This window comes from Monodelphis domestica, chromosome 3 (assembly GCF_027887165.1).
Source record: "Monodelphis domestica isolate mMonDom1 chromosome 3, mMonDom1.pri, whole genome shotgun sequence".
NCBI lineage: Eukaryota > Metazoa > Chordata > Mammalia > Didelphimorphia > Didelphidae > Monodelphis > Monodelphis domestica.
The window spans coordinates 242,189,858-242,202,601 of NC_077229.1; the positions used below are offsets into that span (position 1 = coordinate 242,189,858).

Consider the following 12,744-nt stretch of genomic DNA (forward strand, 5'->3'; position numbering starts at 1 on the left):
TTTACCTTCCTTACCTTCAATCTTAGATTCAAGACTATGTATGGACTCTAAAAGTGGAAGAGTGGTAAAGGCTGGACAATGAATGGTCAAGTGACTTGACTAGGATCACACAGCTAAGAAGTATCTTTGATAGATTTAACCTCAGGATCTCTTGTCTCTAGTCCTAGCTCAGTAGATCAATCACTCTTCTGCCTTAGAAAGAATACATAATATTGATTTTAAGATGGAAGATAAGGATTTTTAATGAAAAAAAAAGTCAATTAGAGAATTACAGTGGAACAAAGACATCAGATTTCCAGTGGAAATGCTTACCTTTCTTCAAGGTTTAGCTGAAGTGCTACTCTCTATAATAGGTCTTTACTGATCCACCCAGTTGTTATTCCTTGTCTTGAAACCATTATGTATTTATTATGCATGTATTTTGCACTTAGCTGTGCACATTTTGTAAGTTCCTTATTGGGGAGTACTTTTTAATTTTTGCTCTTGTATTCTCAGCACACAGTACATTGTAGGTTCTTAATAAATGATAGCTGAATTGTACTATGAATGATTTTAGATATCTAAGTTGTTTTATGAGTTCCATATATATCTACATTGATCTCTTTAAAAAAAAAACCTCCCATTTTTCTTCCTCATTAAAGCTATTTATCGTGTAACTTCATAGTTTCATTCTCAATGGCTCCATATCCCATCTGGGCTGAATTTCCCCAAAGAATTTTAATCAGAGTGAAATTACCTGTTCTCTTGCAGAAATCTTCAAAATCTGCTTCTCAAATTTAGGAAATATTGATTTTTCCTGTCCCATAACACAAATTCTAAGATAAATAGTGTTTTTGTTTGTTTGTTTTCCCCAAAGTTCCTCCTATTTCCACTCTATCAAAGAGTTCATCCTTGTTGGTGACAGTCAGATCCTGCATATGGTTTTCTCTTGTTTCTTCTACATTTTGAAAGATGAAATATCATCAGACAAGTCAAGAAATGATCAGCCCATATTATTTAAGCAGAGAGAATGACCATTACTCCTTTTTTATATTTATTTGTGAAATCTATGCTATATCCCTCTTCTTAGTGATACCTGGAGGAGTGTGACCAAAAACATTCATATTCACTGATATTGCCCTATCTATCCATGGTAGATGCTTCATAAATATTTGTTGTTAGATCATTTACAACTATGAGAAACCAGCTGTCATTTGACAGAAAAACTACACATATATAAACAGTGAATTTGAAACTAAGCAGAGTTCAAAGGAGAATATAAATTTATCTTTGGATTACGTTAGGGTTTTTCCTTTTCATATGAACTCAGTTTTAAAGGTGATAAACCATTAGATAATCCAGGCAATATACATTAGAGATTATTATCCCTATTTTACAGATGAGAAAACAGACTGAGAGAGGTTAGGTGGCTGGCTGAGTATCACACAACTAATAAATGTCTCAGGTAGGATCTGAATTTAAGTCTTCATAACTCCAAGTCCAGGAGTTATGGACCCACCACACCAATGCACTATAAGCCAGAGTAAAATGTAATTAGAAAATCTTTAACAAAATAAATGAAAATACAAAGATGACATGTGAATTTGTGTGTTTTCTAAGTCAATATACCTCTATAAAACATTTGGGGACATATTGATTTAAGTTGGCCTATAGGTGTCCATTTCTACTTAGGTTTTAAACCAGTGGTATAAAGAATTCTGAGACTCAGAAGAAGGAGCAGTTGGTGAGAAAATCTAAGATAATTTTTTTCTTTTTCTATTGGCAAAGAGAAAAAAGATCAAAGAAGGGATAGGACTGCATTCAGCTTGGACTTGATGATACCTGAAAACAAAAGGAAAGCCTCTACTCATATTTCACCTCTGATTTCTCTGACAGTGAAAATGACTGTTGAATGGGAAATACAGAATATTAATATTCAATAGGTAACTAAAACAAAGATAAGTTAATAATATGGTAAAAAAGACCTATATTTTTTCATAATTCATAAATAAAGTGGGAAAACAATAAAATCAGCAATTTTAGTCCAGTGAACCCGAATTTAATTTCTGGAAAAAAACCTTAATTATATCAATAATGGTGTGGTTGGTAAATATTTAGGATATGAAGTGTCAGTCATAAAGGACCAACATATCTTCAAGAGGGCATTATGCTAGACTAAGTTCATTTCCTTTTTTGATGAGATTGCCAAACTGGCAGATGACAGGAATTCTATGAGTTTACTTGCTTTAGGTCATAGGATCACTGATTTAGAGCTAGGAAAGGGTCTTTTAGATCCCCTAATCTAACTGCTTATTTTACAAATGAAGAATTGAGAACCAGAGAGATTATATAAATTTCCAAAAGTCACATGTATAACATGTAGTTCAGTTATCATTTGATCCAAAATCTGAGTCTCAGAACAGCACCTGTATTAGATTTTGGAAAATTTATAATCATGGGGAAAATGTAGAGATTGGGGAAAAGATTAGATGGTAGGGCAGATATATGGATTTGGAGCTGGTTGATTGACTGGTTCCAAGGAATAGTCAGCCTGTAAGATGTTTCCTATTGAGGACCCCAGGATCCTTGGCCTTAATATTGTTTAACATTTTATGAGCAACTTGATTTAAGTCACAGATGGTATCCTTATCAAATTTTCAAACAACCAAAACCTTGGAGGGATAACACATTTGATAACAGAGTCATGATCCAAAGAGATCTTCACATGCTAGAACATTTGACTGAATTAAAAAAGATAAAAATATAATAAGAACAAATGTGACATTATACACTTGGCTTAAAAAATCAGCTTCACATTATAAGGTAAGGGAGTCATGACCAGATAGTAATGTGTCTGAAAATGATCCAGAAGTTTAACTGGACTGCAAAAACAATATGTGTCAATACTGTAATATGGCAGCAGAGGAAATTAATTCATCACCTAGTCTACGTTTAGGCCAAAAATAGTGTCTATGACTAGGGTGATGTATTATGTCTTTATCAGACTACTCTTGGAATTTTGTGTTCAGTTCTTAGTATTACATTTTAGGAAAGATATTGAAGAGAACTAGCATGTCATCATGAGTAGAAAGTTGGCCTTGGAATCGACAAGACTTCATTTCAAGTCCTGTCTCTGGTGTGTACTGGCTTGGAACTGTGACAGAGGCTGGCACTAAAGAAAAAGTGCCAGGCTGAAGAGTGTGTGAAACTGATCACCTCAAAGGGATTGGAATCTTGAGGAGGAGAAGACTCTGACTGGTAGAGGAGTTGGTCTCTCAGCCTTGATAAGCTGAAAAGATAAGGTGGGAAAAGACTTTCTCCTGAGGGTTACCCATTTTTCCTGCTGGTGACTGGAAATCTTTCCCCCTAACACTTCTCAATTGAAGGGAATCAGAGAAGATAAACCTGAGAAAAGGGATTTTGAATCTCTGTCAGACTACCTCAGCTCCTGTTGCTCTGAGTCTGAACTATGACCAAGGGGCCAAACCCAGGGTGAGTCAATCTGACTTTCTCCCAGGGGGCTTAGGCTGCCAAAGCCTAAGTCCTCCCCGCCCCCCAAATTTGAGGAGGGAGGAAAAGGATTTTAGATAGAGACAGGGACTCCGTTTTCCCCACTTACCTTTCCCATTCTTTACATGCTGGTTATTTTTTGTATTACCCCAATTGAGTTGACATTAAAATGGTTATCTTTTCCCCAAGCTGAGTGTGAGTGAACAGATCAAGGGGAGACCCTTGGGTCTCGAGTAGTTGAGGGGGAACAAGAAGGACAAGAGCGAATCTGGAAGAGCAGCCTTAGCTAAGGAGGGAAGGCAGAAGGGGGGAAATCTTAAAACCCCTTCTCCTCTCACTGAATCAACCTTAAACATCAGCTGTCTCCCCTGAATCCCGCTTTGAGAAGGTGGGGTCTCCAGTCTCCTCCTCTCTATACTGATTTAACAACTCCTCTAATAAAAAATAAACCTCCCCATATAATACAGAACCTTGGAACAATCTCTTAATAGTTCAGTATTCTAACTTACTCACTGAGACTTTCAGTGGGAGAGAAGGCACCTTTAGCCTCTAAATAGGAGTTCCTACACAAATGAAACAAGTTTGATGCAGAAAGAAAAAAAAACAATGGTAAGCTAAAGGATATTCCGAAGAGAGCCATGGAGGAGGGCAATGGCTTCAGTTTCATACTATAGGATGAACTGAAATCATTCAATTTATTTCATTTGGAAAAGAAAAGAGCTGGGGCCGGGGGCGGGAGGGGGGTTGAGGATAAAGATAATAGCCTTCTTCAAGTATTTGAATCATTTGAAAGGCTGTCTCATGGAAAAGGAATTAAATATGTTGTATTTGACCTCTATGGGCAGAACTCAGAACAATATCTGAGGCAAATTTAAGTTTGATATGAGAAAGAATTTCAAAGCAATTAGAATTATCAAAAAGTAGAATCAGCTGCCTTGGGAGATAAGTGCCATAGTGGATGCAATGCTGGAGTCAGGAAGATTTGAATGAATGAAAGAAAAAGTATTAGTCACTTGGTCTGTGTAAAGAATTAAGCTAAGCACTGGGGACTCCAAATAGAAAGGTAAAATAATGTATGCTCTCAAGGAGCTCACATTCTAAAGGGGTAAAACAAAATTTTGAGGAGGATGAATGTCATATGGAAAAACCCTGTGCCCCTTAGAGTGTATTGGCAATGAAAATGTTAATGCATTTTGTTTAACATCAATTCCGTTGATAAAACGAGTTCTTTTTCTAATGTTAAACCCCTTGATAATGTCAAGGACGGCAGCAATTCTTTGTGTGTGTGTGTGTGTGTGTGTGTGTGTGTGTGTGTGTGTGTGTGTGTGTGTGTGTGTCTTTGATAGCTGTGGTTGCTAAGGTGGCAAGGTCTTAAGGATCTGTAAAGATAGTTAATAGGCCCTCATGATGGCTGCAGAGGCTGGGTTGGAAGCAGGGTTAATTTGAGTTTAAATCCTACTTTGGATAGATAAATTTGACCTTGGGCAAGTCATAAATTTCAATTTCCTCATCTTTAGAATGGGAATCATGATAGCACCAACCTCCCAGGATAGCAATGACATGAGGATAAGATTAAAGAATATGTATAAAACACTTTACAAACCTGAAAATGTGTTATAGTTACAGTTCTTTTAGGGCTCTTGAATAATCTAATCACCAGTCCTATTTCTTAGGGGGTCATAAAGACCATTAAAGCCATTCTTCAGAGATTCTGGAGTCAGACAAATTTTAGGACTTGAGACTATTGATAAAATTGAGGAAACACATCTTCATTACTGGACTATTTTCTATTTCAAGGACTCTTTCTCCTCTTCTGGGCTTTCCAATGTGACTAACATAGTCACATTGCTTCCTAGCTACACAGAACCCTATACTGGTCTCTTCTTGAAGGCTATCCTCAGTGTAGTAATGTTTTCTATACTATACTCTCCACCTACTAAAGTAATAAGCATTTCACATATCTTTTTTTAAAAGGAATTGTTCACATACCAATTATAATAATTTTATAAAGGTAATTACCATTATATTGCTCATTTATTAGGAGGAAGTAGCTAATGAGAATTTGAGAATAGCGAGGAAGTCTGTTAGGAAGCCATGCAAAAAAAGATGCAATAACATGTTGATAAGGGAAAATGGCTACATATGCTGAGTGGAAAGATCATGCAAACAATTTTAATTCATGTGAACTTCAAAGTTTTCAAAGTATTTTTGGTACATGATATCACAAGACCTTCCAGAAATCCAAAAAAGATAGGTGATATGATATTTTTATTGATTTTTACAGATGGGGAAATTGAGTCTCAGAATGGTTAAGTGATTAGCTCTGTTAATAATTAGCACAGCAAACAAATGTCAGATGTAGGATTTGAACTTATCTACTCCTAACTTTAAGCACAGTACAATGCCACACTATATCAAGTATATAGCAGTAATGTCAGGAATACTCAATTATATAATGTTCTCTGATGCAATAATTTCTGGAGACCAGAAAAAAGTATTCTTTTAGATATGGTAGAGATGACAGGAATGGGATGTAATGTATATAACCTCTATTTAGAGCAGATGGAAAAGTCACAGAATCATAGATAACAGTTTATAAAGAGAAAGAAGAAATAATCAACTTGATTTTTCTTTTATTTTCTTTACTAATAATGATTTTCAGATAAAAAGGAATATTTTAAAAATAGTTAATAGAAAACTAGAACATTAAATAAGGAAGACTTGAGAGTTCCTGATGATTGTCAATTAGTTCAAATCAGCAGACTTACAAAAATTATATCCCTTGATTCTGAAAGATGTTGATACATGGAACTTATAGTGGAAAGATACCAGAATTTATGAATTTTTAGGAATTCTAGAAAAAAAGGGCAAATAACACATGATTGAAGGTGGGACAATGTTGTCCTGATTATTCAAAACATAAGAGAGAGAATATAATGGTAAGTCCTGGTAAAATATAAAACAGGATTAATGGGATGGCTTGTCAGAACTTAGAAATACTCTTGAGCCATGTCAGATTAATAATTTCCTTTTTAAAAGGGTCATTAAAATTTTTGATTTTCTTCAGTAGACTGTAAGCTCATTAAGCACAGTCACTGATTTTATTTTTGTATTTGATTTCCTAGCATCCAGTACATTGACTTATACATAAGAGGTACTTAATATTTTTAATGGAATTGTTGAGTAAAATGTCTCTATTTAAAAAAAATTGATGAAAACTCTCATGATTCATGTGAACAAAAAGGAGAGGTATGGGCTGGAAGACAGTTCAAGGGTGAAGAAGTTTCAGGACTGGTAGAAATAGAGTGTTGCTCTCCAATTCTAGGTATAGAAAGAATAGAGAGGAAACTGGGATTTACCTGAGTAGTTAACTAAGACCAAATGCCACTCTTTAGATTGTTTGTGTAATAATATAGTTGTACATGCATAATTTAAATGATAAATTCCATTTAATAAGCATTTAATAAAATATACTATATACTACCTCAAGGGTTGTAAGCATGAAAATGCTATATATTAATATCAGTTACTATCTAAATAAGGAGATATAAAACCATGCTACTGGTGTATGAGTTGAAGTATTTTGGATTTTTTATTCTTGAGAAGAGAGGATTGGGGGAACAGGGATTCTAATTTTTGAAATTCAAATATTTGAAAAGCTACCTGGAAGAGATTTGTTCTGGTAGTCTTATGAGAGCAGAATTAGTGCCAACATTTGGCACAGACTTACACAGATAAAAATGAAACAGTATATTGTCATCAAAGAGTTCACAATCTATAGATGGGACATTTTCTATCTGTCTCTATCTACTAATTTCAGAAGGCACTAGCAACTGGGAGTGGGGATCAGGAAAAAGGCTCACATAGGAGATACAATGAAAGAAGCAATTTACACTTACACTAGGTATATAAGACCTTCTGTTCAGTAATGCATATTACTCTGCCCTCCTCCCCCAAATCTCCTCTGAATGGCCATCCTAGTACATACCACAATCAACATTATAGTTCTCATCATTCCTTTTTTAGCCTTTGAATCATGAGGCTAATATCTTTTGAAAAATAATGGATCTTAGTGATGAAGACCTTGATACGACTGGACAGTCTTGTAATCTAGAGGATATCTTCCTTCTATTTGATCTCTGTGCAGTGTATCCCATGTGATGATGGAGAATACCTGTATGTGTCATTTGATGCTGCTAATAGGGCCAAGAAACTGATCTTTCAATACATGTATTCATCAAGGAACTCCTGATGGTCTTAACATACAGATTAGGGACTCTTTATTGGAAGGATGACTTTTGGGCTATGTTTTTTTTTTCCCTACAGCATTAGATACTATATTGAAATCAACAAGCAATACACAGAAAAGAATGTTGTACCCTCTGCAGCTTTTAGTGAATTGTGTGATTATAAAAAATGTGATCTTTGGGGTGATGGTAATAGGAATATATTTCTAAGAGTGAGAGGGATGAGCTCTGGTAAAACTACATCTAGAGTATTTACTTTTGACTTCCAGATTTTTTAAGTGTTGTCAACTGAGTAAGTGTCTGAGGCCAGATTTGAATTCACTTCTTCCTCACTCCTGCTCTGGTACTCTATCTGCTGTGTCACCTACATGCCTCAAGTGTTGGAAGCATTAAAAATGTTATATAAAGACCAGTTATTATCCAAGTGAAGGTATATAAAACTGTGTTACTGGTGGATCAGTTGAAGGATTTAGGGATTTTTACACTTGAGAAGATAGGATTGGAGAATCAGGGAATGTAATTTTTGAAATTCAGATATTTGAAAAGTAACTTGGAAGAGGGATTAGATTTTGTTCTATAAGCCTTATTAGGGCAAAATCATTATCAAATTCAGAGTTGTAGGGATTCAGTTTTCTACTCAGTATAAATAAAATCTTTCTAAAAATTCAATGTCACAAAATGGAAATAGTTTCTCCATAAATTAGTAAGTTAAGTGGAGACAAGATAACTCCTTGTAATTATTATGGATGCTACATAAGGGAATTTATGCTTTGTGACTATATGACATCTAAGGTCCTTTTTGGCCTCGGGTTCACAAACTTTTTTTTAATTTAAAAAATATTTTATTAACTATATGGCAATATAATTAGTTTCTTTTAAATACTGCATCTTTTATTTTATGCATTAAAACAATATTCTGAGAAAGGATTACTCAATTGCCAAAGGTTGACATGACAAATAAAAACAAACAAAAGTTAAGAACATCGGTTTTAAGGTGCTGTAAGCCTATGACTGTGAAAAGTTTAATGTGTTATACTTCCCACTTGACCTTCAATTTAATGGGGAAACTATAGATAAAAGCATTCCTAATGGTCAGTTTTGAAGTTAACAACAGTAAAGAGGTTTTTCATCTGGGGGCCTCCTTGATTTCCTTCATATAATGCCTTAGTTTCTCCCTGCTCAGCATACATGTAAGGCAGTCCTGGATGCAAGTTAGAAACCCCTCCCCTCCCCATCATGACAATCTTAGGCAGCAAATAATCCTTCAGCAGAGAATAAATGCAGTTAGAAATTTGATCTTCCCTGGTATAGATATGCATTCAGTCAGATCCCTGCTTCAAAATAGATCATGATTATAGTCCTTAAAATTTTAATTTTATGAATACTACAATGACAACATATTGAAGACTTTCCTTTTCCCAGTTAAAGGCTTTGGGGAGATTGAACTAAACATAATTTTTTTTTCTATAGAAATCTGTCAAGCAGAAAGTCTGGTAAAATTCTTTGAGTAGGATTTAGATTTTTTTGTTTTGTTTTGTTTTGGTGTAACTCATCCTAGGTTTCTTTGTCTTTACTGTCAATTTCCAATAAACCTCAAAAATGAGGTGAAAAAAACTTCATCCATTCTATAAAATAGCTTGTATCTTTACACACTTCAGATGATTTTAACTGATACTGTAAATGAGTGACTCAATCAGAATTATGTGTAGTTTTCTGAAGTAGAGACATTTTTCTCAGTTTAGAGTGAAAAAGAGAGAAAGCAAATTACTTTAAACACTTGGTCACTTGGACCAAAGCTATAGATGAAACTCATCCCTAGTGGAACTAATATTAAAGTTATTGCATTTGCTTTATTTGGGTTGTTTGTGAGTTTTTAAATTGATTTTTAAGGATCTTTGCTGGAGTACAAAGAATATAGGAATTCAGGCAAGGTTGTGTTTAACTAGTAGCTATATGATGAGAGGTTGGTCAGAACCTCTCTAGATTTCAGTTTCCCAATTATAAAATGCTTGCTAGGAAGGTTTTTTTAAAAAGTCTAATGAAAAAGAGCATACATATTTTAAAACACCTACTATGTGCTAGACAGTGAGATAAGTGTTTTACAAATATTATCTTATTTGGTCCTCTCAGAAACTGTGAAGTGGATCCTACATTTTACAGTTGAGAAAATGAGATAACTAGAATTTGAGTGACTTGCTCAGGGACATACAGACAATAAATGTCTAAGGCTAGATTTAAACTCAGTTCTTCCTCTCTCTAGTCCCAGGACTCTTTTCACTGTGTCACTTGACTGACTCATGTTATATGCCTTAAAGTACTATAATAATACCAGTTATTATTTATTTTTAGGGATATGTAGAAACTGATTTCTTAAGTTATTTCTTATTTTGGGTATGCCTTTAACATCTTTGTTGTAATTCATATTGGAAAAGTTTACATTTATTGGTAATCAACAAAGATGTTCCATTGTTTCTATCTTAGAACTGGTATATGAAAAATCAACCTTTGGCCTCTGGTCACGAGTTTTTGAAATTCTTTCAATTCTGCTTAGCAGATAAAAATGATTTCAGTTGTCATTTCCTCCAACTCCTTGAGTGTCTCTTTGATGCCTCCAATATTGTTAATACAGCAATCACCTATAGCGATAGGGAACTCACCACCTCTGGGTGCTGCTTTTTCCATTTTTTGGACATTCTAATTATTAGGAAGCTCTTTCTTAAACAGAAGATAAAGATATTTCTTCTCTGCAAGGTGTTTCTGCTCAGAAGCTAAGAGAGTGCAAAATCTGCTTGCTCCAGAAAAGGTCATTTTGTCCTCCGGTAAATTGTGAAGTAGGCATCTCATGCTCCACTTCTTTCAGCTCTTTCCCTGACCTATTTTGTCTTTACTTTTACTTTTCCTCTTTCACTCCCTGTCTTTTAGGTACTGATCATCCTTCCTCCCTTCAAAACCTTTTCTGAAACATGGGGTCAATTTTTGACATCTCAATGTGATTTTCAGTCAATACATTGAAATGTACATGTATTACACGTGCATTTTTAGTTGAGGAATACAAAGTTTTGTCTTCTGTTAAATTAATTGGAATCTTCACTGGTGGAAGGGAAGTTACCAGAGCATCTAAATTATAAGACTAGGCATGAGTTGATCCCACAAGGTCACTGCCAAAGACCTAACCAGGCATTATTGAATGCTGAGTAAAATCAGTATTAGAAAATAGCTATCTGTTCAAGTGGCCTTTAAGATGGGAAGGCCATGGTCAGATAAGTTCCTGAGAGTGGGGTGCTACAAAGACAAAAGAGGTTAGGAATGGGAAGAGTGGTGGTCACTCATGAGGTGGGAGAGCAGCACAGAGAAGATATTTATTCCCTGAAAAAAGCCCTGATCAACCTTTCCTAATTAGCAACCTAATTTCTGTCCCTGAGGAGTCTATCATTTCATTATAGTGAATAGACTGTGCCCTGAAGGCTCAGTCAATGGTGATCTGTTTCCTGGAATGCATTACTTCTTTTGCTCGGACTCTCAGAATCCTTATTTTCCTCTATCACTCAGCTCAGGAGTCTCCATTAAATCTCTCCTGATCGACCCAGATGTTACCACTCAGTCTCTCTCCAAATTTCCTTGTATTCAATTATATGTACATGCATTTCTAGCTTCATGGTAGCATATATATTGTCTGAGAACAGGCACTGTCACATTTCCCCCTCCATCTCCTCAGTATCTTGCAGAGTGCCACTGACATTGGAAGAAAAATTAAACTTGGGATTTCATCAGTATTGAGAACTCTCGGTAAAAAAACTTCATCTGCTAGTACAGATGAATGAGTCCTCTGTATATATCACCTTAGAGAATGGCTTAGAGATTAGGGACACAGAGAATTTGAATGACCTGGCTATGGCCCCCCGGGGCTAATTTATATCAGAAGCAGGCTCTAGATTGTCTGATTGTAAGACCAGTTGTCTATTTTCTGAAGCATCATCTCTAGGTGTCATAAATATAATGAGTGCCTAGTAAAAGTCAATTGAATTGAATTGATTTTGTGCCAGGCAGTTCTGATACATTATCTCATTTAATCTTATCAGGTAGGTTTGTTTGCATTTTATAAATAAGGAAACCAAGACTTTTAATGGAATTTGATTTGTTCTGCTTTGCCTCAGAGGACAGAACTAGAAATACAAATTTGGATACCGGTATCAATTATTTTTAAGACACTTTAAAAAGCATTATAACCTCCAAAAGAGTGTCATGCTACAACAAAACTTAAATAATTGAAATATTTTGTTTCTTCTTTTCAGATGGTTTTGAAACACGCGTTCCATCCAATAGCCACGTGGAATCAGAACCTGGAAATAATGTCAAATTGGTATTTCAGACGCATATGGCCAGCCCTCTGAAATACGTGACATGGGAAAGGATTCAGCCACATCAGATCGACCACTTAACTTCCTGTAACTTGAACAAAGGCAAAAGTTATGGCTTTAAGTACCACAGAAAAATATTGACAAGCTGCAGCCAAGGGATGAAAAGCAGCTTTATTGTCATTCACAACATCACTGCCTCCGACTCAGGATTTTACCAATGTTGCTTAACCACCAGCACAGGAGAAAATGAAACATTTGTGATGAAATTGACTGTAACTGATGGTGAGTAGATAAATGAAGTGTTGGATTGTTACAAAGGTAAAAATTTCTATCAACTGGTTTTTGTTAAAAGATTTTATTTAGTATGAAAAATTAGTTTTTCTGGAATAATTTAAGCAGATTAGAAATCACTGTAGTGCAACTTTTAGCACAGTTATCCCTCATTTAGTCTCTGGTCATAGAAATCAGAGTAAATTCATCCCCTTGACTCATTCCTGAAATGAAAAGACTGCTAAGTCTGCTGGGTTAAGATATATCCTTGATAGATATGGTCTTAGAGTGATCTCTAATTTTTGTTTGTGTATCAATCCAATGTGTTGAGTTTTTACAATAGGCCCCATTCTAGGTGAGAAATGCAGAAGTGAAATGAT

General features: G+C 35.2%; 1 protein-coding gene across 1 annotated transcript in view; it reads left to right on the forward strand.

Annotated features, from left to right (window-relative positions):
* CD226 (CD226 molecule) overlaps positions 1-12,744 on the forward strand; it is a 103,505-nt gene that overhangs the window by 51,710 nt on the left and 39,051 nt on the right. Inside the window, exon 3 of the mRNA XM_007487779.2 lies at positions 12,029-12,376. Coding sequence (XP_007487841.1) covers positions 12,029-12,376 — 348 coding nt within the window. The remainder of the gene's footprint in view (positions 1-12,028; positions 12,377-12,744) is intronic.